Source organism: Salmo salar, chromosome 07 (genome assembly GCF_965601325.2).
Source record: "Salmo salar chromosome 07, fSalSal1, whole genome shotgun sequence".
Lineage (NCBI taxonomy): Eukaryota > Metazoa > Chordata > Actinopteri > Salmoniformes > Salmonidae > Salmo > Salmo salar.
This window is the reverse complement of record NC_138297.1, coordinates 40810629-40837284: the sequence shown is the minus strand read 5'-3', so window position 1 is coordinate 40837284 and position 26656 is coordinate 40810629. Positions and strand designations below refer to the sequence as shown.

Here is a 26656-nt window from a genome sequence, read left to right as displayed (position 1 = left end):
CATCACAGTGCACATCTAAGGGACGGACGGGTAGGGGTACTGAGTCAGAGAGGAGCCAAGATGGGAAAGAACTTCCATCTGTACGAGAACATCTCTAAGGTCAGCCCATTTGAGGGGCCACAGTATCACCTGGCCCCAGTATGGGCTTTCTACCTACAGGCTGCTTTCATGGGCTTTGTGTTCTTTGCTGGAACACCCCTAAACTTTAGAATTCTCGTGGTGACAGTGAAGTACAAGAAACTGAGACAACCGCTGAACTACATCCTGGTCAATGTCTCGTTAGCAGGTTTCATCTTTGTGACGTTCTCTGTGAGTCAAGTGTTCGTTTCTAGTGCGAGAGGATACTACTTCCTGGGTTACACCTTGTGTGCAATGGAAGCTTGCATGGGTTCAATAGCAGGTAAACATCATCATAACAACAAAAAAAGCAACAACTTTAGAGATTCATTTTACTCTTCTGATTATTTACATAGTTATTGTGTTTGATATCTCCTAACCTGTTGATAGCTTCTTCTCTCTTCCTCAGGGTTGGTGTCAGCTTGGTCTCTGGCTGTCCTTGCCTTTGAGAGATACGTGGTCATCTGCAAACCCTTCGGCACCTTCAAAGTTGACAACAACCAGGCTCTGGCAGCTGTTGCCTTCACCTGGGTCATGGGGATTGGATGTGCAACCCCACCATTCTTCATCTGGAGCAGGTATTCATCCCCAGCCTCTCACAAACACTTTGATCTTGTCTGGATTAATAAATACTCTTTGCATTTGGCTACTATTAGGCTATTTGGTTCATATTGCACACACAGGGGATGGGGAAAATGGTAAATATCCTAAAATGAGTTAAAATTATGTTTTGCCGTACGTGTAAGGTTCTGACCAGCAATTAATGTCACTAATTGGCTTCAATGTTTGCATCGCTCACTGCTTTTCAAGTTAGATAAGTCGCTGATTTATATAGGCATGGAGGAAACCCTTCAGAGAGACAATGTGTGGGGCCTGAGTTACAGTAACTTGGGTTTGTTTTACAGGTATATCCCTGAGGGTCTGGGCTGCTCCTGTGGACCTGACTGGTATACAAACAATGAGGAGTACCACTGTGCCAGCTACACCAAATTCCTTATTGTTACCCGTTTCCTCATGCCCATCATCTTTTTCTCCTACTCCCAGCTACTGGGAGCACTACGGGCTGTGAGTTCAACGCTTTCTGGGTTAAAAAAACTAAACAAAGTACAGTATAGTCAATGTTTGGAACCCAGATGTGACCAGCTTGTCCTGTCTGTGTGTGTATGTGTAGGTGGCAGCTGCACAGGCTGAGTCAGCTTCCACCCAGAAGGCAGAAAAATAAGTATCTAGGATGGTGATTGTGATGGTGTGCTCCTTCATTCTGTGTTACGGCCCCTACGCCTTGGCAGGCTTGTACTTTGCCTATACAACAAGCGAGAACAAAGACTACCGCCTGGTCACCATCCCTGCTTTCTTCTCTAAAAGCTCCTGTGTATACAACCCTCTCATTTACGTCTTCATGAACAAACAGGTGATTCTATAAGCCCCAAATACACCGACATAGTGGCACACATACACTCAGGCATTGACAAACACTCAGAAATGAAGCACATGAATTAAGACGTGAGTCTGAACAAGACACACAACCTTATGTTCATTCTCTGTCATAAATCTACGTCTCCCTCCTCAGTTCAACGCCTGCATCATGGAAACCGTGTTTGGAAAGCAGATTGAGGAGACTTGAGTTTCAGCCTCCAAGACTGAGGTCTCCACAGCCTAATCTGCGACTCTGGTCTCAGTCCATCAGGAGCCCATCCCCAAGAGCAATGGGGTGGATTCAATAAACCATCTAAGGTTCCCTAACAACTGGATTGAAATTGTGAGTTCAGGGGAAATAGGGTTTATTGAATCTACTCATGTTGAATTATTGTAACATATCTAAGGTAAAAAGATTTATATTGTATTACGATGCACTTTTAAAAACAGTGGTGAACAGTGTTTTACTTCAACCACGCTCTCCATTTCCTGGATATCTTAACTAAATCATTAACACAACCAGACATACAAAAGAAGATGTGCACTGAGGCTCAAACTTGAACAATTAAGTTTACTCAATTTGTTTTTTTATTGAGAAATGGGCTGTGGAATCCAAAGTAAAGCATTTAATCCAAAATATGAATATCCATACAGTCTATGCATAAACTCAGAAAATAAACACTTGCCAAGTATGTAAATACTACAACATAATCTTAATTTAGAGCAAGCGGAATTCAGTAACAACGCTGCAATGCACCAACCTTTCAGTTCCGCATGCCCCATAGGAAGGAAGTACAACCGCTTTTATTTGTAACCAATAGAAAGATGTGTGCTCACATGTGTGCTGGGTCTCAATAGTCTAAAATGGATTCCTTTTCTTGTGTCACATTGGTCATCCAACATATTTCTTTCCCCTATCATTTGTTTCTAGATCAGTGCAGATGGAGGCGAGGAAGCCACTCTAGACTATTGAGAGGCAGTGATTGACAGGAGAGAAGGCTACAGAAGCAGTGATGAACTTGGCAACATTGTAATAACAACCCTAGTCATGATAGACAAATACAGTACATATGAAGAAGAGGGGGTCAAAGAGAGTGTTTATGGAGAAACAGAGCAGGGTGAAGGATGATTTCACTGTAGTGGACTCACGTTCCCATGACCCTCTAATATTACGTGTCAGTTTCATTGGTTGAGCTTCCAAAAGACTACTCAGAGAAGGCACACACTGGGTAAAAGGAAACGTATGAGGCTAACGTTGGGTAGCATCTCTCATCTACTAACTATACTAAGAAATTATGGGCTATCACTACAATCAGTGTCATTCAAAACATGACTGTAAAAAACACCAAATAATTCCCACATATGAAGGGTTTGGTGGAAGAATTATAAATTACTACAACTCCAAAAGGAATATTCAGTGCTTGTGAGTATAGCATCATATTTCAAACCAAGGCAAAAATAATGACCAATCTAAACTACCTATGTATGTAGCAGAACAATAAAATTAAGTGTTGGGCTGGGTAGTCAGTAAATAACACACACACACACAACTATTGGGTGCTATCAACCACAAACTAATTGGAGACAATGGAGTGTATGAATAGGTTTCGTACAAAATACATTTGATCATTTATCAAATCAAGTTTAAAACTGTTTTATCTAACTAGCACCAAATAACCTAAAACTCATCATGCCGTACTAGCGCCTCGCCAAAGTCAGTTGCTTGACTTCCTACAAACAGGTCGTACTTGTTCAGGATTTCTTCCTTGTTGAGCTTTCCATCCTGAAATCAAAACCAAAAGGATATTTAGTCAATAGAACGCTTAAACAGACACAGCTATTGTGAAAGAAAGACAGGAAAAGGGGGAGAAAGAGAGAAAGAAAACCAATAGAGAGAGCGATTGTCTCACCTTGTTCAAGTCAGACTCGTAGACGAGGTGTTTGGCCTCGGCCTCTGCATGGTCGTAATCTGAAGGAAGGATCCAGTCCAAAGTCTCCTCCCGATCCATCTTCCCGTCTTTGTTCTTGTCTCGGAACTCTGAGAACTGCTCACGCTCCGTAGCAACCCAGTCTGGCTCCTCCATCTCATCTTCATGGTTGTACATGTCACCTAGGAAATGAGGGGGATGAAAGTGTGTCTGAGGGTAGAAACATCAACATAGTACATCTATTGAATGGGGACCTCAGAATAAAGTGACTATACCAAACATTAGGAACACCTTCTGCAATGCTTCCCACAGTTGTGTCAAGTTGGCTGGATGTCATTTGGGTGGTGGACCATTCTTGATACACACGGGAAACTGTTGAGTGTGAAAAACCCAGCAGCATTGCAGTTCTGGAAACAAACCGCTACGCTTGGCACCTACTACCATAACCCATTCAAAGGCATATAAATCTTTTGTCTTACCCAGTCACCATCAACATGGCACAAATACACAATCCATATCTCAGTTGTCTCAAGGCTTAAAAATCCTTCTTTAACCTGTCTCCTCTGCTTCATCTACACTGATTGAGGTTGATTTAACAAGTGACATCAATAAGGCCTAGTCACTTTACCCTGCCTTCATGTACATATCTACCTCAAGTTCCTTGTACACATTGATCTGGTACTAGTACTCCCTGTATATAGCTCCACATTGATCTGGTACTAGTACTCCTTGTATATAGCTCCACATTGATCTGGTTCTAGTACTCCCTGTATATAGCTCCACATTGATCTGGTTCTAGTACTCCCTGTATATAGCTCCACATTGATCTGGTTCTAGTACTCCCTGTATATAGCTCCACATTGATCTGGTACTAGTACTCCCTGTATATAGCTCCACATTGATCTGGTTCTAGTACTCCCTGTATATAACTCCACATTGATCTGGTTCTAGTACTCCCTGTATATAGCTACACATTGATCTGGTACTAGTACTCCCTGTATATAGCTCCACATTGATCTGGTACTAGTACTCCTTGTATATAGCTCCACATTGATCTGGTTCTAGTACTCCCTGTATATAGCTCCACATTGATCTGGTTCTAGTACTCCCTGTATATAGCTCCACATTGATCTGGTTCTAGTACTCCCTGTATATAGCTCCACATTGATCTGGTTCTAGTACTCCCTGTATATAGCTCCACATTGATCTGGTTCTAGTACTCCCTGTATATAGCTCCACATTGATCTGGTACTAGTACTCCCTGTATATAGCTCCACATTGATCTGGTTCTAGTACTCCCTGTATATAGCTCCACATTGATCTGGTTCTAGTACTCCCTGTATATAGCTCCACATTGATCTGGTTCTAGTACTCCCTGTATATAGCTCCACATTGATCTGGTACTAGTACTCCCTGTATATAACTCCACATTGATCTGGTACTAGTACTCCCTGTATATAGCTCCATTCTTGTACATTTTATTTTATTCCTCGTGTTACTTTTTACCCCCCAATAATTTTTTAAACTTTGCATCGTTGGGAAAGGTTCGTAAGCAAGCATTTCACAGTAAAGTCTACACCAGTTGTATTCAGCGCATGTGATAAATAAAATGTGATTTCATTTGACTTAAGGGATCATAGCTTCACCTGGTCAGTCTATGTCATGGAAAGAGCAGGTGTTCATAATGTTTTGTATACTCAAGAGTATGTTCACTTCAGTCCTTACCTATGTATTCATTCAGGTCAATGAAACCATCACCATTCTTATCAATGTCCTCCATGGTTTCCTGTGGGGTAAACAAGGAGAAAGAGGAGGCTGGTTAGAGAGCCGACCGGTGAACACTGGTTCCGTGTTTCATTTTTTCCAAATACCTTTTAATCTAATGAACACAGAGAATGAAACACACATACCAGCACCACTATGTGCTTCATGTGGTCGTACTCCTCTGGGTGTAGGAAGGCGGTAAACTCCTCTTTGTTGGCGATCTGGTCTCCGTTCTGGTCGGCCATTTTGAAACGCCTCTCGTCCCTCGCCATCATGTGCTGGTAGTTGTAACCATCATCTGGTTCCGGGTCATCTGTGGGGTCAAAGGGAAGCAGCTATGATCTCTAGTTAATCACACGTGATACACCCTGACCTGAATTGATACGGTAAATCAACCAATCAGTGAAACTAATACTAAAGGCCCTGCAACTATCGAATCAATCATAACCAACACATTTGTTTTGGACATATTGCATTTCCCGGGCTCATGCATGCTCATGTCATGCCCTTCCCTTCTTACCCAGATAGGTACCATAAGTTACATTCCTGTATTCCTCCCAAGAGATCATGCCGTCATTGTTGACATCAAAGTCCTTCCATTGGCGGTCCACGTTCTCATAGATGTACTTCTTCTGAGCCTTCTTAATCCAAGCTTTCAGCTCCACCTCAGTGACAAAACCATCACTGTCCCCATCAATCTTCTCTACAATCACACTGTATCAGAAAGGGGAAGAGCGAGAAAGAGAGAGACTGTTAAACTAAAAATGTCATTCAAAAGAGGTCAAACTATATTTACTACAATACCAATGTAATAACAGTCAACACCAAGATCTAGTACAGTCTACGTGAAAGTGATAGCCTGTTCTTTGAATCTGATGATGGGAAAGGGGGAATTCTACCTCCTCTCCATTTACTGGTGATGGGTTCAGATTTCTAAACTTTAAATTGTTAATCATCAGTTATACTAAAGACATGAGGGGTGCCATAGTCTAGGATTTACACCATAAGTTAGTGGTTATCTGTAGGAGGAATGTATATGGTGGAAGCAATTAAGCTTGGAATGTACTGAGTGCAGGGAAGACGATCATGTTGGCAGGCACTGATAAGGGTGGAGAGCTGTGGATTAGTGAGGAAGGGGGTCGAGGTCAGGTCAGGCCACATTAGGGGAGAAGGAACAGTTTATTGCCGTATCACTTAAGTTCCTGCCTAGAAATAAAGATGTAATGTTTAGAGAGAAGGAGACTCCACCCAAATTGGGATGGGTATATACAGTCTTGGCCAAAAGTTTTGAGAATGACACAGATATTAATTTTCAAAGTCTGCCGCCTCAGTTTGTATGATGGCAATTTGCATATACTCCAGAATGTTATGAAGAGTGATCAGATGAATTGCAAAGTCCCTCTTTGCGATGCAAATGAACTGAATCCACTGCATTTCAGCCCTGCCACAAAAGGACCAGCTGACATCATGTCAGTGAATCTCTCATTAACACAGGTGTGAGTGTTGACGAGGACAAGGCTGGAGATCACTTGGTCATGCTGATTGAGTTCGAATAACAGACTGGAAGCTTCAAAAGGAGGGTGGTGCTTGTAATCATTGTTCTTCCTCTGTCAACATGGATACCTGCAAGGAAACACGTGCCGTCATCATTGCTTTGCACAACAAGGGCTTCACAGGCAAGGATATTGCTGCCAGTAAGATTGCACCTAAATCAACCATTTATCGGATCGTCAAGAACTTCAAGGAGAGTGGTGCAATTGTTGTGAAGAAGGCTTCAGGGCACCCAAGAAAGTCCAGCAAGCACCAGGACTGTCTCCTAAAGTTGATTCAGCTGCGGGATCGGGGAACCACCAGTATAGACCTTGCTCAGGAATGGCAGCAGGCAGGTGTGAGTGCATCTGCACGCACAGTGAGGCAAAGACTTTTGGAGGATGGCCTGGTGTCAAGAAGGGTAGCAAAGAAGCCACTTCTCTCCAGGAAAAACATCAAGTTTGGTGACAAACAATGCCTTTTCCAGCATGATGGAGCACCTTGCCATAAGGCAAAAGTAATAACTAAGTGGCTCGGGGAACAAAACATCGATATTTGGGTCCATGGCCAGGAAACTCCCCAGACCTTAATCCCATTGAGAACTTGTGGTCAATCCTCAAGAGGCGGGTGGACAAACAAAAACCCACAAATTCTGACAAACTCCAAGCATTGATTATGCAAGAATGGGCTGCCATCAGTCAGGATGTGGCCCAGAAGTTAATTGACAGCATGCCAGGGTGGATTGCAGTGGTCTTGAAAAAGAAGGGTCAACACTGCAAATATTGACTCTGCATCAACTTCATGTAATTGTCAATAAAAGCCTTTGACACTTATGAAATGCTTGTAATTATACTTCAGTATTCCATAGTAACATCTGACAAAAATATTTAAAGACACTGAAGCAGCAAACTTTGTGGAAATTAATATTTGTGTCATTCTCAAAACTTTTGGCCACGACTGTGTACACACACACACTCTCCCCCCCCCCCCCCCCCCCCCACTGGGGGAAATATGTTTTTGTCTTATGCAGCTGTATGACACAATGGGTGAATAAACTTGGTTTAAGCTTTACTAATCGTCTGAGAGTTTTAATAGGTTCATTTAGAACCTAACACAAGCAAACAAGTCTATACGTTGATTAACTTTTACTGAAAAGAGGACATACTTCCTTGTATGTTTTACATTGCAATGAGTACTTTTCCATGTATATTACTCCGCCACGTTATCATACAGGTAACTTGTTGGTAGCGAACTACATGAACATTCTCTGATTGGCTCCTCAACTATGGCTGTGACAGTCTTAGAATTTAAGGTAACGGTAATTGGCAAGACCAATGTACACGGTCACCGACATAACCGTTCAAGGGATAGGGGGTGGTCACAACTCTGTACAGTTGCTTACATGGATATGCTTCTTAATAAAAGCCTACTTGAAACAAGCCATTACACTTTGTTGTTATTATCATCATCATGGCATTTCATTACTATTATTCAGGTTATTACTTATAAATATTAAGTCGACAAATTAAGAAACTAATGATTCTGTCTCTTCTGTTACGAAAAGACAATCATTAGATCACTTATTTTGGTATTGCCCCAATGTAGCTTGTTTCTTGTCACAGGTTCAAGAATGGCTGAAAAACCACAACAATGATCTAAAATGAACCCTACAAATAGCACTGTTTGGACATTTGGAAAGCCATAGTCAAACAATCAACAAAATAATACTTTCAGTAAAAATATTTATCTTCAACTTACAATCTGGAGATTCTATGCAATTAGAAAGGTTCAGAATTTATGTGAACCATCACAGGTGAAAAATATATGGCACATGGAAATCATAAGAGGGCGGTTACGGAGATAGATGGGATGGACTGAGAGTAGCTGAGGGGTGGTTTAAATCTATTGTTCTATTATAATTATGGCTGAACAAGATGTATAATGTACAGCGTATAATGTATAGCGTATAAATACTATCTATCCAAATGTAATGTACATCAAATTCCTTTATTTTTGCTATGTAATTACTGTGAGAAAAAAAGTGCCATGTTTGTAAAAAGTGTGTAGAATGAACAGTACAAGTCAAGTTCGCACATACCTCATTCAAGGGTTTTTCTTTATTTTTACTATTTTCTACTTTGTAGAATAATAGTGAAGACATCAAAACTATGAAATAACACACGGAATAATGTAGTGACCAAAAAAAGTGTTAAAGAAATCAAAATATATTTTAGATTCTTTAAAGTAGCCACCTTTTGCCTTGGTGCCAGCTTCGCAAACTCTTGGCATTTTCTCAACCAGTATCCACTGGAATGATTTTCCAACAGTCTTGAAGGAGTTACCACATATGCTGAGCACTTGTTGGCTGCTTTTTCTTCACTGCGGTCCAACTCATCCCAAACCATCTCAATTGGGTTGAGGTCGGGTGATTGTGGAGGCCAGGTCATCTGATGCAGCACTCCATCACTCTCATTCTTGGTCAAAATAGCCCTTACACAGCCTGGAGTTGTGTTGAGTCATTGTCCTGTTGAAAAACAAATGATAGTGGGACTAAGTGTAAACCAGATGGGATGGCGTATTGCTGCAGAATGCTGTGGTAGCCATGCTGGTTAAGTGTGTCTTGAATTCGAAATAAAATCACTGACAGTCACCAGAAAAGCACCCCCACACCATAACACCACCGCCATGCTTCACGTTGGAAACCATACATGCGGAGATCATCCGTTCATTAAAATTCGGACTCAGACCAAAGGACAGATTTCCACCAGTCTAATGTCCATTGCTCGTGTTTCTTGGACCAAGCAAGTCTTTTCTTCTTAGTGTCCTTTTGTAGTGGTTTCTTTGTAGCAATTCGACCATGAAGGCCGGATTCACACAGTTTTTGCGACTTTTTCTAATCATAATCGCACACCTCATGTAGCCTAGCCCATAGGCCTATACAGTTGAAGTCGGAAGTTTACATACACCTTAGGCAAATACATTTAAACTCAGTTTCTCACAATTCCTGACATTTAATCCTAGTAAAAATTCCCCGTCTTAGGTCAGCTGGATCACCACTTTATTTTAAGAATGTGAAATTTCTGAATAATACTAGAGAGAATGATTGATTTCAGCTTTTATTTCTTTCATCACATTCCCAGTGGGTCAGAAGTTTACATACACTCAGTTAGTATTTGATAGCACTGCCTTTAAATTGTTTAACTTGGGTCAAACGTTTTGGGTAGCCTTCCACAAGCTTCCTACAATAAGTTAGGTGAATTTTGTCCCATTCCTCCTGACAGAGCTGGTGAAACTGAGTCAGGTTTCTAGGCCTCCTTGCTCGCACACGCTTTTCAGTTCTGCCCACACATTTTCTATAGGATTGAGGTCAGGGCTTTGTGATGGCCACTCCAATACCTTGACTTTGTGGCCTTAAGCTATTTTGCCACAACTTTGGCAGTATGCTTGGGGTCATTGTCCATTTGGAAGATCCATTTGCGACCAAGCTTTAACTTCCTGACTTATGTCTGGATGTTGCTTCAATATATCCACATGATTTTCCTTCCACATGATGTCATTTATTTTGTGAAGTGCACCAGTCCCTCCTGCAGCAAAGCACCCCCACAACATACTGTCACCCTCGTACTTCACGGTTGGGACGGTGTTCTTCGGCTTGCAAGCCTCCCCATTTTTCCTCCAAACATAACAATGGTCATTATGGCCAAACACTTACATTTAGATTTTATCAGACCAGAAGACATTTCTCCAAAAAGTACAATCTTTGTCCCCATGTGCAGTTGCAAACCGTAATCTGTCTATTTTATGGCGGTTTTGGAGCGGTGGCTTGTCCTTGCTGAGCGGCCTTTCATGTTATGTCGATATAGGACTCGTTTTACTGTGGATATAGATACATTTGTACCCGTTTCCTCCAGCATCTTCACAAGGTCCTTTGCTGTTGTTCTGTGATTGATTTGAACTTTTCTCACCAAAGTACATTCATCTCTAGGAGACAGATCAGGTCCCCTTCCTGAGCGATATGACAGCTGCGTCTTCCCATGGTGTTTATACTTGCGTACTATTGCTTGTACAGATGAACGTGGTACCTTCAGGCGTTTGGAAATTGCTCCCAAGGATGAACCAGCCTTGTGGAGGTCTACAATTTTATTTTCTGAGGTCTTGGCTGACTTCTTTTGATTTTCCAATGATGTCAAGCAAAGAGACACTGAGTTTGAAGGTAGGCCTTGAAATACATCCACAGGTACACTTCCAATTGACTCAAATGATGTCAATTAGCCTATCAGAAGCTGTTTAAAGGCAGAGTCAACTTAGTGTATGTAAACTTCTGACCCACTTGAACTGTGATACAGTGAATTATAAGTGAAATAATCTGTCTGTAAACAATTGTTGGAAAAAGTACTCATGTCATGCACAAAGTAGATGTTCTAACCGACTTGCCAAAACTATAGTTTGTTAACAAGAAATGTATGGAGTGGTTGAAAAACGAATTTTAATGACTCCAATCTAAGTGTATGTAAACTTCCGACTTCAACTGTATGTTTTAATAAAGTTTGTATCACAACTAAAGTGGACAAATAACTGTAAAGCACATTAATCCGCTTTACAAGGGGTGTAGAGCCTAACTGGCATACATAAGCAGCGCGTGAGTTTCAAGTTTGGGCAAGATAATATTCACCATAAAAATGCACCTTTACAAAAGAACCATTACATGCATAATTGCATTTGCAGTCACTTTTGATAACGATGTTTTCTGCTAATGGAAAATGTGCGCTTTTAGCGTACTAGCATGTGCACATTGCTGCACTGATAATGTGAAGAAATAGCCTAATAGTTTATTAACATTTTAAGCTAAACATTCTGATTGGTTGCGACAGCCACATTCAATAAAAAAGTTTGATGCTAGTGGTTGTATTAATTTGGGATCTATCGCATCCCACAACTGTCCCAGAATATTTATTTCTAGCACAGAATAGGTCGACCTTTGTACTATGGAGAATAGTAGATTGACATTGGCTAGTGCTTTTGCTGTTCATTAGACCTACTCATATTGTTGACTGACAAAAAGTAAATGTGGACATTTCTTCCATTTACATTTAAGTCATTTAGCAGACGCTCTTATCCAGAGCGACTTACAGTAGTGAATGCATACATTTGATTAAAACATTTAACTTTTTTTTGTACTGGCCCCCCGTGGGAATCAAACCCACAACCCTGGCGTTGCACACACCATGCTGGCGTTGCAAACACCATGCTCTACCAACTGAGCCACAGGGAAGCCTGGAACCATCACAGCCCTAGTCCAGAAGCCTATGCATCTTGGAATTGGATAAGGACTTGCGCAGTTTTGTCCCCGATGTGTGTCTTCACTTGTAGCCTGTGAGAAAGATCCGATCACGTGATGAGTGCGCAGCACTGGCCGCAAAAGGCATACATTTTTTCAGGGTGCATTACAGCCACACAAAGGGGATACCGCTGTGAAATTCTAGGCATTATGAAATGCTTGTCAAATTGTGAATGAGTGAGTGATGTAGTGTGTACAGTCTGCGCAAAAAACAAAGCAGAGCTCATGCGTTTCAAGCGACTATTTTCAAAGCAATAGAGTCGCATCATGCAGCCTTACAATATATTAAAAATCAAAAACATACAGCCCAACGTTTGTATTACAACTAAAGTAACATTAATAACTCTAAATTAAGCATATAGGAATACCTATTTCTTTGTTAACCTCTCAACACAGAATAGCCAGATGTGCGCACTCCCTCAAATCATTTGGAAAAATATTTATATTTTAATCAGCTTTGTTCAAAATGTATTCTTCAAAATATAAAATAATGCCACGGAATTCTAAGCAAATCTTGTCTGCTAAATTAACTAGTGTAGCCCACAGCCATTTGGCATTGCCAGATCAGGACAACTCAGAGTATGCTATTCTGTTCATCTAAAATAGACTACATTTTCTTCATATCATGCTTCTTTAGACCTGTCTAAAATAAATAATGTATTTATTGTGAAGGTGTAGGCTATTTTACATGGATTTATTAGACTTTTTCAAATATAGATGTCCCAAAGGTCTGCATCAATGGCTTGTAGGCGTTGTGTGGAAGCCAGGAGATGCTAAATGCGTTTATGTTAATTAAACGGTCAATTACCGTGAGACCGACAGTTATTTGCTTGACAATCACTAGCTAACAAAATTTCGTGACCGTCACAGCCCTAGTCCAGACAGGCTACTTTTGGAAACTTTCTGAATGGACATTTAGGCCTATAGAGAGAATCAGCGAACTGACACAGGCACACCCCCATAAAAGCACCCATCAATCAAAACCACCAGACACAAGAGCAAATATTTATTCTTTCACTAAAACATAATAAAAAAAACCTTGGCCTACATTAGCCTTTCCTGAGAGTAGGATGCAAGATAATTAAAGTATGAAGGGGACAGCTATGCCTTAGTATGAAGATGAAATTGACCATCATTAAAATAGAAACAAATACACACAACATGTCCAAAGCCTATTTATCAGCGATGTTGATTATCGTGGGGTTGGAAAGATTTTTCAAATACTGTGAGGAACTATTATAATGGACTTCATTGACTTACAGTGTGAGGTGAAGAAAATATGACTTAGAAGCCCAGCAGGGCACTTTCCTACTTTTGACATTTGCGAGAAGCAGGCCAGGTACTTCTATGCGTGTTCAGGTGCATGCGCTCCGTCAACATTAACAGGTCAGAGAAACCAGACATGCTCATATGGAGCGCGTAAATTATGGTATGAAATAAATCAAAACATGTTTGTCACAAGTGTAGCAGGTTCTGAACAGTGCAAACAACATTTCCACTCAGAATGAATGAGAACGGTAAATGACTAATTAATACATGCATTTACAGAAATGTATGTAACCAGATTACAGGAATTCATAGTAAATTGCCTGTTTTACAAACAGTAGCCTACCACATGGGAATTCCTAAAAGTGCCTAGTGGGCCTAGGCTACTATAATACTTTGCGGGGATAGGAGGACAGCAATTTTTTTGGTCTAGTTCAGGGCAGCATATTGGCCAGAACCTGGCCTGATCAGCGTTGATTAGTCTATAATTTAAGAAAAGATTCTGTATCAAATTATACCATGCCTGGTTGGAGAGGCTTGGCGAATTGTCCATTTGACACAACAGAGCATTATAGGCCTCAGAGCCAAAACAACCTTGTCGACGGCTGTTGAATAATTAATGAAGTCAGAAACACCCAAACTTTTTTTTAAAGAAGACCGATTTATTTATTTACTAGCAAGCAATGAAAATGTGCATTGTATAAAAAAAGTCCACACATCAAACAATGTTTTAACTGAAGTGCCCTAGCCTATAGCACTCTACATCCCGCTCATCAAGCAATTAGCTGCTCAAGCAAAGGTAAGTTGAAAAGAGATGTAGAATGTTTAATAGACAAACTATGTTAACAAAACATTTGCAAACACTCCCGCTATTAGGTACAGGTTATCTACATGAAAATAATATTTTTTTTAATCCTAAAATGAATGTAGTAATATTTAAATAGTTTTATTTTCATGACGCTCTTCATCCGTAATCATCAGTTACATAGTTATTCAATTACCGTCACAGCCCTATCCTCAACTTGATACTATTGATGCACAGCCGACCCAGGAAAGGTGGCCACATTGGACTATTGAGACGCAACCAGGCAGAGACTTGAGCCTACTCACCCTAGCCTGCGCTTGCTCTCCTCTGGGCTGAGGTCGTCAAAAGACTTGGCCTCCTTTTGTCCTAGGAAGGCATCGTGGTCGTAGTCGAAGCCCTGAGCATCGTCATGCTCGCGGCTGCTTAGAGGTGCATCGTGGTGAATGCGTTCCTTTTTCTCTGTGGGTTTACTGGTGGCATAGACCACGCAGAGGGCAAAGCACATGAGCAATGGCCTGATCTCCATCCTATGAGAGAGACAGAGGTATTAAAGACACCTATTCCAGAGTGTTAACATCAAAGCCTGTGACTAGCTCACAGGCAGCATCTGCATCTGCTGCTCATTAGGGCTGATCCAGGTCTTAGGGAATTTAAACATGTGTAGCTCTGCTTCTTTGACAGGCTCTTTGACATTATGGTGTTACAGGACTTGTTTCACATGATCAACTGTTGGTTGTTTATTAAACTGCTGCTTCTGGCAGCATGTCAGCATAGACTTGTGATAGAACATTTAAAAAACGGAAGAAAATAGTCTTGTAGACACGACATATGAGTCAGGCAGGAAAGCCAAATACATGTCTGCATGGCAGTGCATTCATGATGTGGTATTTGTAACACTGACGTTTTTAAATAGTTTACAGTAATTGAATACAGATCAGGGAAATGCAATAACAAAATTGCTCACTATAACGGTAAAGTGGAAAGAATGTAGCTTTTGGCTGTCTGCACACAAATAAAGGCACAGATTGTAACAATGTATCAACATATACACCATTCACACACGGACTACACTGTTTATGCAAAATGTTCCATTTCGCTACTTTACAAAATGTGGAACAACAAACCAGAAATCAGTTGTTGACAGTAATGTAAGATATGTTGTATTCAGTCTCTTCATCATAATAAGATCGGCTGCTAGCCGCTAGCTCTCGTCAGACTATTGGAATGCGCCTGAATTGCAAATCCTACCATTTAGGGTTAGCTGATCATACAAAGTAACACTATCAACGCATCAATATTAGCTTGTAAGATAAGTAATATCATAGTATTACCTTCCTGGCTGATGATTCCAGACACAATATGTACACTATGTCTGTTTCACAAGCCAACAGTTTAATAAACACCCCAGCATCGGCACTTTTCGTTCTTAAAGGAGATCCAATGAGATTATAGATATGAGCCTTCACGAGCTTTGATTGGTCCACTTCAGCAAAAAGGCACATTCGGCGGATGACTTCATGTTCCACAATAAAACGTTTATTCATCGCATTTACGTTTAATTGGATTACACGAAAGTTTGTAGTGTTTGAACCAATCGTGTTTTAGAGAATGTATTTACGTTGGTTAAAATCTTCGCTGCTGTCCTTTTGCCTGAAACCTCATCCTGGGCACCTGATTGGCTACTAATTGCCACGTCCCCAAATTTGAGTAAATATTTCTAGAACTGTCATCATCCACTGAAGTTTACATGGACATGTGTTTCAGTTGCTGTTGAACATAGGATAAAATAGAAATACATATAAAGTTAAAATGTTCTTCTCGCCATACTGTATTTCAGTCATCTGTCTTGAGTGGACCTGACAACTTTAACTTGCTGGCTTCAGTATCTTGGACAAGACCAAAATGTATGCTGCTGATTAAGTACTACGTTTATGGGGAGATGGGTATGGTAGAGGATGTTGCATGTGCAACATTGACTGAAAAATAAATTAAAAATAGTTTTGGGGTCAGTACACAGTTTAGCATATGTTATAGCAGGTGCAGCTAAATGCTTGTTACTAGCTCATAACAATGCAGATAAAATGCCAAAGTACACAAATAAAATCTTGAAATGTCAGAACAAATCCAATTAATCCAAATGCAATCTTTTACTATATACACCGGATAAATGTACACATGCGTAAGGAACGACTCTGCAGAAGAGAAGCAGGTACACGGACAGGAACAGCGTCAGAACTGTGAAACACAAAGAGACGAGAATCAAAGCAGCAGTGGGGAACTGACAAGTATAGGGGAGGTAATAAACAGGTGATTGAGTCCAATATCGTTGATGCGCGACAACAGGGATGCTGGCTCATGTTGACTCCAATGCTTCCTACAGTTGTGTCAAGTTGGCTGGATGTCCTTTGGGTGGTGGACCATTCTTTATACAAGCGGGAAACTGTTCTTGACACAAACTGATTCGCCTGGCATCTACTCCACTGAACAAAAATCTAAACGCAGCATGTAAAGTGTTGGTCCAATGTTTCATGAGCTGAAATAAAATATTCCAGAAATGTTCCATACACACAAAAAGCTTATTTTTTTCAAATGTTGTGCACAAATTTGTTTAAATCCCTGTTAGTGAGCATTTCTCCTTTGTCAAGATAATCCATCCACCTGAAAGGTGTGGCATATCAATTAGATGATTAAACAGCATGATCATTACACAGGTGCACCTTGAGCTGGGGACAATAGAAAGGCCACTCTAAAATGTGCAGTTTTGTCACACAACACAATGCCACATATGTCTCAAGTTTTGAGGGAGCTTGCAATTGGTATGCTGACTACAGGAATGTCCACCAGAGCTGTTGCCAGATAATTAAATGTTCAGTTCTCTACCATAACGTTGTCTAAGTGAATTTGGTGGTACGTCCAACCGGCCTCACAACTGAAGACCATGTACTCCCAGTCATGTGACATCTGTAGATAAGGGCCTAATGAATTTATTACAATTGACTGATTTCCTTAAATGAACTGTAACTCAGTAAAATCTTTGAAATTGTTGCATGTTGCGTTTATATTTTTGTTCAGTATGGTCTGAAAATAGATGTTGTTATTCAGTTTCTCGGCTCCAGCTTCTCGATGTTAGTGGGGTGAACAGGCTGCTCTCGATGGTGCATCTGTATAAGTTCCTGAGGGTCTTAGGGGCCATGCCAAATTTCTTCAGCCTCCTGAAGTTGAAGAGGCGCTGTTGCACCTTCTTCACCAAGCTGTTGGTGTGAAGGGACCATTTCAGGACCTCAGTGATGTACACGCAGGGGAACTTGAAGCTTTTGACCATCTCCACTGCGGCTCCCTTCGGTGTGGATGGGGGCGTGCTCTCTCTGCTGTTTCCTGTAGTCCATGATCAGCTATATCATTTTGTTGACGTTGTGAAAGAGGTTATTTTCCTGGCACCAATCTACCAGGGCTCTCACCTCCTCCCTGTAGGCCAGGGTTCCCCAACAGGCCAAATTGGGCCCGCAGGTGATTTTATTTAGCTCCCTAAGTCTCTATCTAAAACATCTGGACCGGCAGGGAAGGTGGGGCAAAGACCAACCTGTTTTGAGCCACACCGGTTTAGTTTAAAAAAAAAAAAACGCAAAATCTACTGGGAAAGCTTGAATATTCAAGCCCCTTAGGTGCTACCATAGAGTTACATTAGAAGTGCCCATCCATGCATGCTCAAGGTCATTGGCCACAGATAAAATGAGTCAAATCACATGATTCTGGAGTAGAAAGAAACACACATCTGTTTAGGCGAGGTGCTGGTTAGTGGAGTAGAACACTTGAAAAAGAAAAGGAGAGCCGCACACTCTAGGAGCTCAGATGCAATAATTGAATAACCTAATAACCAACGTTTCGACAGACAAGTGGTCTTCATCAGGGTATAATGACAAACACTACGGGTCACTAGTTTATAAAGTGTCAAAGAACACACACAGGTGTCTGTAATCATATCGTTTGTTAATTCTCAGACATAAGAACATACAAAAACATGAATGGATAGCATATGATAATAGATACAATTTGGCTACATAGGCCTACAAACATTTACAATGAATAGCAAAATCACAATAATGGCTTCGGATCAAAGTCTACGTTGAGACGGAAGGGAGCAAGGGTCTTTAAATTAAAGATCCAGGCAGCCTCTCATTTTAACAGTAAATTGTTGAGGTCACCCCCTCTCCTAGGGAGGGTGACATGTTCGATGTCGACATAACATAGGGACGAAATCGAGTGGTTTGCTTCCAAATAGTGGGCCGCAACTGGGTAAGTCGTGTTTTTGCACCTAATGGTGCTACGATGCTCCGAGATTTGTACATTTCATTCGCGCCTTTTTTACCCACATACTTTTTTTTTACCACAGGGACAGGTTATAAGATAAATAACTGCTTTAGTGGAGCACATGATAACACCTTTGATTGGGATCTATTTCCCTGTTTGGGGGTGTTTGAAGGATCTACATTTGTAAGTGCCATTGCATTGAGCGCAGCCATTACACTTGTAGTTTCCATCCGGTAGAGGCGCAAATAGACGTGCAGGGATATTTTGGGGTGGTAAATCAGAGTTTACCAATTGATCTCTGAGATTTCTGCCCCGCGAGAATACAACCAAGAGAGGGTCCGAAAACACATTACCGATACTGTCATCGGATCTTAGAATGTGCCAATGTTTGTGAACAATTCCCTTAATTTGTTCAGAGCACTTTGAATAGCAGGTAGTTAGGACGCAAGAATTCTTCTTTTTGCGAGACTGTCCTTGAAAGAGATCATGTCTCGATTTGTTTTGAATTTTCTCAATGGCAGTATTAATCTGACCATTTTTGTACCCCCTCTCCATAAATTTTCTTTGCTTCTCAGCCATATTTCTATCGAAATCTTTTTTTTTTTTTCTTCCAATTCTTTTGATTCAACAGAATTGGCTGTTGGGCAAATTGTTTTTTAAGGGAAGCGGGTGACAACTATCAGCTCTCAACAAACTGTTACGATCAGTCGCATTATATGGGGTGGCAGCGTAGCCCAGTGGTTAGAGTGTTGCAAGTTCGAATCCCCGAGCTGACAAGGTACAAATCCGTCGTTCTGCCCCTGAACAAGGCAGTTAACCCACTGTTCCTAGGCCGTCATTGAAAATAATAATTTGTTCTTAACTGAGTTAAATAAAGGTAAAAAAAATATCTACAGTTGATTGGACTGATCATGTCAACATCATACTTTCAATCTGGTCAGCCTTGCTCCTGGTGAGCTGATGTCAGCTGCATTTGTTCAAGAAAGACCTGCTTTAACACACATTGTTTCAGGCAGAAGGTCCTGGCTGCTCCAGAAAATGAGGAAAATCCACAACCTGTGGGGAAATGCAGGTCTTCTTGGGCAGTGGTGTGTAGTTTTGATGATGACCTTTATCCAGGCATCATCCTCGACATGGGTGAAATGTATGCATTGTGTAGGACCAAACAGATTTTTCTGGCCTTCTCGAGACGACATCCACTGGTATCAGTTTGATGAAGTCCTTGAGATGATTCCACCAATGTGTAGAGGTTGAGACTGATGTGTGGGAACATCTCTGTTGACAAGTCTATGGTACATAAAACACTAAACAAAAATGGTGTTCATGGGAGGACACCACGGAAGAAGCCACTGCTGTCCAAAAAAAACATTGCTGCACGTCTGAAGTTCGCAAAAGAGTACCTGGATGTTCACAGCGCTTCTGGCAAAATATTCTGTGGACAGATTAAACTAAAGTTGAGTTGTTTGGAAGGAACACACAACACTATGTGTGGAGAGAAAAAAGGCACAGCACACCAACATCAGAACCTCATCCCAACTGTAAAGTATGGTGGAGGGAGCCTCATGGTTTGGGGCTGCTTTGCTGACTCAGGGCCTGGACAGCTTGCTATCATCGACAGAAAAATGAAAGTTTATCAAGACATTTTGCAGGAAGGCTAGTCCGCCAACTGATGCTCAACAGAAGTTGGGTGATGCAACAGGACAACGACACAAAACACAGAAGTAAATCAACAACAGAATGGCTTCAACAGAAGAAAATAGACCTTCTGGAGTGGCCCAGTCAGAGTCCTGACCTCAACCTGATTTAAAATGCTGTGGCATGACCTCGAGAGCAGATCAAATGAAAGTTTATTTGTCACATGCGCCGAATACAACAGGTGTAGACCTTACAGTGAAATTCTTACTTACAGGCTCTAACCAATAGTGCAAAAAAGGTATTAGGTGAATAATAGGTAAGTAAAGAAATAAAACCATAGTAAAAAGACAGTGAAAAATAACAGTAGCGAGGCTATATACAGTCGTGGCCAAAAGTTTTGAGAATGACACAAATATTAATTTTCAAAGTCTGCCGCATCAGTTTGTATGATGGCAATTTGCATATACTCCAGAATGTTATTTAGAGTGATCAGATGAATTGCAATTAATTGCAAAATCCCTCTTTGCCATGCAAATGAACTGAATCCCCAAAAAACATTTCCACTGCATTTCAGCACTGCCACAAAAGGACCAGCTGACATCATGTCAGTGAATCTCTCATTAACACAGGTGTGAGTGTTGATGAGGACAAGGCTGGAGATCACTCTGTCATGCTGATTGAGTTCGAATAACAGACTGGAAGCTTCAAAAGGAGGGTGGTGCTTGTAATCATTGTTCTTCCTCTGTCAACATGGTTCCCTGCAAGGAAACACGTGCCGTCATCATTGCTTTGCACAACAAGGGCTTCACAGGCAAGGATATTGCTGCCAGTAAGATTGCACCTAAATCAACCATTTATCGGATCGTCAAGAACTTCAAGGAGAGCGGTAAAATTGTTGTGAAGAAGGCTTCAGGGCGCCCAAGAAAGTCCAGCAAGCGCCAGGACCGTCTCCTAAAGTTGATTCAGCTGCAGGATCGGGGCACCACCAGTACAGACCTTGCTCAGGAATGGCAGCAGGCAGGTGTGAGTGCATCTGCACACACAGTGAGGCAAAGACTTTTGGAGGATGGCCTGGTGTCAAGAAGGGCAGCAAAGAAGCCACTTCTCTCCAGGAAAAACATCAAGTTTGGTGACAAACAATGCCTTTTCCAGCATGATGGAGCACCTTGCCATAAGGCAAAAGTGATAACTAAGTGGCTCAGGGAACAAAACATTGATATTTGGGTCCATGGCCAGGAAACTCCCCAGACCTTAATCCCATTGAGAACGTGTGGTCAATCCTCAAGAGGCGGGTGGACAAACAAAAACCCACAAATTCTGACAAACTCCAAGCATTGATTATGCAAGAATGGGCTGCCATCAGTCAGGATGTGGCCCAGAAGTTAATTGACAGCATGCCAGGGTGGATTGCAGAGGTCTTGAAAAAGAAGGGTCAACACTGCAAATATTGACTCTGCATCAACTTCATGTAATTGTCAATAAAAGCCTTTGACACTTATGAAATGCTTGTAATTATACTTCAGTATTCCATAGTAACATCTGACAAAAATATCTAAAGACACTGAAGCAGTAAACTTTGTGGAAATTAATTTTGTGTCACTCTCAAAACTTTTGGCCTCGACTGTACAGTAGCGAGGCTATAAAAGTAGCGAGGCTACATGCCGACAGCGGTTCGTCAGGCTGATTGAGGTAGTATGTACATGTAGATATGGTTAAAGTGACTATGCATATATGATCAAAAGAGAGTAGCAGTAGCAGTAAAAGAGGGGTTGACGGGTGGTGGGTGGTGGGTGGCAGGACACAATGCAGATAGCCCGGTTAGCCAATGTGCGGGAGCACTGGTTGGTCGACCCAATTGAGGTAGTATGTACATGAATGTATACAGTGCCTTGCGAAAGTATTCGGCCCCCTTGAACTTTTCGACCTTTTGCCACATTTCAGGCTTCAAACATAAAGATATAAAACTGTAATTTTTTTTGAAGAATCAACAACAAGTGGGACACAATCATGAAGTGGAATGAAATGTATTGGATTTTTCAAACTTTTTAACAAATAAAAAACGGAAAAATTGGCCGTGCAAAATTATTCAGCCCCTTTACTTTCAGTGCAGCAAACTCTCTCCAGAAGTTCAGTGAATGATCCAATGTTGACCTAAATGACTAATGATGATAAATAGAATCCACCTGTGTGTAATCAAGTCTCCGTATAAATGCACCTGCTCTGTGATAGTCTCAGAGGTCCGTTTAAAGCGCAGAGAGCATCATGAAGAACAAGGAACACACCAGGCAGGTCCGAGATACTGTTGTGGAGAAGTTTAAAGCCGGATTTGGATACAAAAAGATTTCCCAAGCTTTAAACATCCCAAGGAGCACTGTGCAAGCGATAATATTGAAATGGAAGGAGTATCAGACCACTGCAAATCTACGAAGACCCGGCCGTCTCTCTAAACTTTCAGCTCATACAAGGAGAAGACTGATCAGAGATGCAGCCAAGAGGCCCATGATCACTCTGGATGAACTGCAGAGATCTACAGCTGAGGTGGGAGACTCTGTCCATAGGACAACAATCAGTCGTATACTGCACAAATCTGGCCTTTATGGAAAAGTGGCAAGAAGAAAGCCATTTCTTAAAGATATCCATAAAAAGTGTCGTTTAAAGTTTGCCACTAGCCACCTGGGAGACACAAACATGTGGAAGAAGGTGCTCTGGTCAGATGAAACCAAAATCGAACTTTTTGCCAACAATGCAAAACGTTATGTTTGGCGTAAAAGCAACACAGCTCATCACCCTGAACACACCATCCCCACTGTCAAACATGGTGGTGGCATCATCATGGTTTGGGCCTGCTTTTCTTCAGCAGGGGCAGGGAAGATGGTTAAAATTGATGGGAAGATGGATGGAGCCAAATACAGGACCATTCTGGAAGAAAACCTGATGGAGTCTGCAAAAGACCTGAGACTGGGACGGAGATTTGTCTTCCAACAAGACAATGATCCAAAACATAAAGCAAAATCTACAATGGAATGGTTCACAAATAAACATATCCAGGTGTTAGAATGGCCAAGTCAAAGTCCAGACCTGAATCCAATTGAGAATCTGTGGAAAGAACTGAAAACTGCTGTTCACAAACGCTCTCCATCCAACCTCACTGAGCTCGAGCTGTTTTGCAAGAAGGAATGGGCAAAAATGTCAGTCTCTCGATGTGCAAAACTGATAGAGACATACCCCAAGTGACTTACAGCTGTAATCGCAGCAAAAGGAGGCGCTACAAAGTATTAACTTAAGGGGACTGAATAATTTTGCACACCCAATATTTCAGTTTTTTATTTGTTAATAAAAAAGTTTGAAATATCCAATAAATTTCGTTCCACTTCATGATCGTGTCCCACTTGTTGTTGATTCTTCACAAAAAATTACAGTTTTATATCTTTATGTTTGAAGCCTGAAATGTGGCAAAAGGTCGAAAAGTTCAAGGGGGCCGAATACTTTCGCAAGGCACTGTAGTTAAAGTGACTATGCATATATGATAAACAGAGAGTAGCAGCAGCGTAAAAGAGGGGTTTGGGGGGGGGGGAGGGCACACAATACAAATAGTCCAGGTAGCCATTTGATTACCTGTTCAGGAGTCTTATGGCTTGGGGGTAAAAACTGTTGAGAAGCCTTTTTGTCCTGGACTTGGCACTCTGGTACCGCTTGCCATGCAGTAGCAGAGAGAACAGTCTATGACTGGGGTGGCTGGGGTCTTTGACAATTTTTAAGGCCTTCCTCTGACACCACCTGGTGTAGGGGTCCTGGATGGCAGGCAGCTTAGCCCCAGTAATGTACTGGGCCATACGTTCTACCCTCTGTAGTGCCTTGCGGTCGGAGGTCAAGCAATACGAGGCAGTGATGCAACCAGTCAGGATGCTCTCGATGGTGCAGCTGTAGAACCTTTTGAGGATCTGAGGACCCATGCCAAATATTTTTAGTTTCCTGAGGGGGAATAGGCTTTGTCGTGCCCTCTTCACACCTGTCTTGGTGTGTTTGGAACATTCTAGTTTGTTGTTGATGTGGACACCAAGGAACTTGAAGCTCTCAACCTGCTCCACTACAGCCCCGTCGATGAGAATGGGGGCGTGCTCGGTCCTCCTTTTCCTGTAGTCCACAATCATCTTCTTAGTCTTGGTTACGTTGAGGGATAGGTTGTTGTTCTGGCACCACCCGGCCAGGTCTCTGACCTCCTCCCTATAGGCTGTTTCGTCGTTGTCGGTGATCAGGCCTACCAGTGTTGTGTCGTCTGCAAACTTAATGGTGTTGGAATCGTGCCTGGCCATGCTGTCGTGGGTGAACAGGGAGTACAGGAAGGGACTGAGCACGCACCCCTGGGGAGCTCCAGTGTTGAGGATCAGCGTGGCAGATGTGTTGCTACCTACCCTCACCACCTGAGGGCGGCCCATCAGGAAGTCCAGGATCTAGTTGCAGAGGGAGGTGTTTAGTCCCAGGATCCTTAGCTTAGTGATGAGCATTGAGGGTACTATGGTGTTGAACGCTGAGCTGTAGTCAATGAATAGCATTCTCACGTGTTCCTTCTGTCCAGGTTGGAAAGTGTGGAGTGTGGAGTGCAATAGAGATTGCATCATCTGTGGATCTGTTTGGGTGGTATGCAAATTGGAGTGGGTCTAGGGTTTCTGGGATAATGGTGTTGATGTGAGCCATTACCAGCCTTTCAAAGCATTTCATGGCTACGTACGTGAGTGCTACAGGTCTGTAGTCATTTAGGCTGCCTTTGTGTTCTTGGGCACAGGGACTATGGTGGTCTGCTGGAAACATGTTGGTATTACAGACTCAATCAGGGACATGTTTAAAATGTCAGTGAAGACACCTGCCAGTTGGTCAGCACATGTCCGGAGCATACGTCCTGATAATCCGTCTGGCCCCGCAGCCTTGTGTTTGTAGACCTGTTTAAAGGTCTTACTCACGTCGGCTACGGAGAGCGTGATCACACAGTCGTCCGGAACAGCTGATGCTCTCATGCATGCCTCAGTGTTGCTTGCCTCAAAGCGAGCATAGAAGTGATTTAGCTAGTCTGGTAGGCTCATGTCACTGGGCAGCTCGCGGCTGTGCTTCCCTTGTAGTCTGTAATAGTTTGCAAGCCCTGCCATATAAAATGAGCGTCGGAACCGGTGTAGTATGATTCAATCTTAGCCCTGTATTGACGCTTAGCCTGTTTGATGGTTTGTCGCAGGATTTCGTGTAAGCTTCCGGGTTAGAGTCCCACACCTTGAAAGTGGCAGCTCTACCCTTTAGCTTAGTGTGAATGTTGCCTGTAATCCATGGCTTCTGGTTGGGGTATGTACGTACAGTCACTGGAGGGGGGACGGGGGATGTCCTCGATCACGATGTGTCAATAAAGACATGAAAACACATAATTGTTTGTGTTATTAGTTTAAGCAGACTGTCTATTGTTGTGACAGATGAAGATCAGATCAAATTTGATGAACTATTTATGCAGAAATCCAGGTAATTCCAAAGGGTTCACATACTTTTTCCTTGCCACTGTATGCCCTATTTATTTATCTTATGCTTCTGATTTGGTGTACAGGGAGAATACTGTAAGAACGGCCCATGCTCCAAATTCTGTCGCTGTACATTTCAAAATTGTCTGCACGTCATATTGACTATGTTCGTCCTAGCTCGCTCATGAATGTCTTAATCAAAATTACTGATGGCCTCTTATCCACTCGTCATCCCCTTATGCCATAGTTTGTACATCTCAATTGTCAGTAGAAACCACATTAGTGTAAGCAAGTGGCAGGTAGCCTAGTGGTTAGTGCATTGGGCCAGTAACCAAAAGGTTGATGAATTGAATCCCTGAGCTGACAAGGTAAAAATCTGTCGTTCTGCCCCTGAACGAGGCATTTAACCCACTGTTCCTAGGCCGTCATTGTAAATAAGATTTTAATTTTTTTTAACTGACTTGCCTAGTTAAAATAAATAAAAAATCTGGCGTCTCAACTATGTTTTTGTTAAAGGCAGTAAATTATGCTTTGTCCCACCAAGATTTACATGCTAAAATCAACACTGTGGACCGGCAAAACAAATCCCCTGAAAGTTCTCTCCATAGAATTTGTTCTCTTATCAGTAATAGACGAGGGAAAACTGACAAAATAGAATGGAAACTTTTAGACTATTGAAACCATAACACATTTCTACAAATGTATATAATGGATAATAGGATAATGATATAATATTTCGTACCATTAGTTATGTTTTCTATTATGCATGCAGACATCTGACAGTAAACGAAATATAAAACGTGATAACCAAATATTTATCAGTTAAGACTGCTAATTCTTTACCCACAGCGGTTAAGAGTGTTAGGACAATAACCGAAAGATCACTGGTTTGGATCCCCGAGCTGATCAGGTGAAAAATCTGTAGATGTGCCCTTGAGCAAGGCACTTAACCATAATTGCTCCTGTAAATGTGCTAAATGACTAATGTATAAATAATTGACTGGAACTCTCTGCTACAACTGTTGCTCCAGCAGACACAACAGAGACACAACAG

At 41.8% G+C, this 26656-nt stretch overlaps 1 protein-coding gene and 1 pseudogene across 3 annotated transcripts; one reads left to right on the top strand and one right to left on the bottom strand.

Moving 5' to 3' along the window:
- Positions 1–60: 60 nt before the first annotated feature.
- LOC106609129 (putative violet-sensitive opsin) lies at positions 61–1777 on the top strand (annotated as a pseudogene).
- A 321-nt stretch (positions 1778–2098) lies between these two features.
- Positions 2099–26599, bottom strand: LOC106609130 (calumenin-A-like). 3 transcript variants are annotated; one of them, XM_014207601.3, is made up of 7 exons: positions 26450–26599; positions 14470–14691; positions 5746–5939; positions 5372–5538; positions 5187–5247; positions 3444–3643; positions 2099–3316 (listed from the first exon to the last, which is right to left on the bottom strand). In XM_014207601.3, exons 2-7 carry the CDS (start codon positions 14688–14690, stop codon positions 3212–3214), a joined length of 948 nt encoding a protein of 315 aa, XP_014063076.1. In that variant the 5' UTR covers position 14691; positions 26450–26599; the 3' UTR covers positions 2099–3211. The 3 variants fall into 3 exon arrangements, with proteins under 3 accessions (XP_014063076.1, XP_014063077.1, XP_014063074.1); XM_014207602.3 differs by lacking the exon at positions 26450–26599 and adding an exon at positions 15496–15642 and having other exon boundaries at positions 5758–5939; XM_014207599.3 differs by lacking the exon at positions 26450–26599 and adding an exon at positions 15496–15641.
- Positions 26600–26656: the final 57 nt, after the last annotated feature.

Bases quoted from the DNA above. Each gene is read 5' to 3' on its own strand.
- LOC106609130 (XM_014207601.3), bottom strand. From the start codon at position 14,690: ATGGAGATCAGGCCATTGCTCATGTGCTTTGCCCTCTGCGTGGTCTAT. The intron at 5,539-5,745 runs GTAAGAAGGGAA...TTGACCCCACAG, and splicing joins AACTTATGGTACCTATCTGG to ATGACCCGGAACCAGATGAT. The intron at 5,248-5,371 runs GTATGTGTGTTT...TTTACCCCACAG, and splicing joins TGAAGCACATAGTGGTGCTG to GAAACCATGGAGGACATTGA.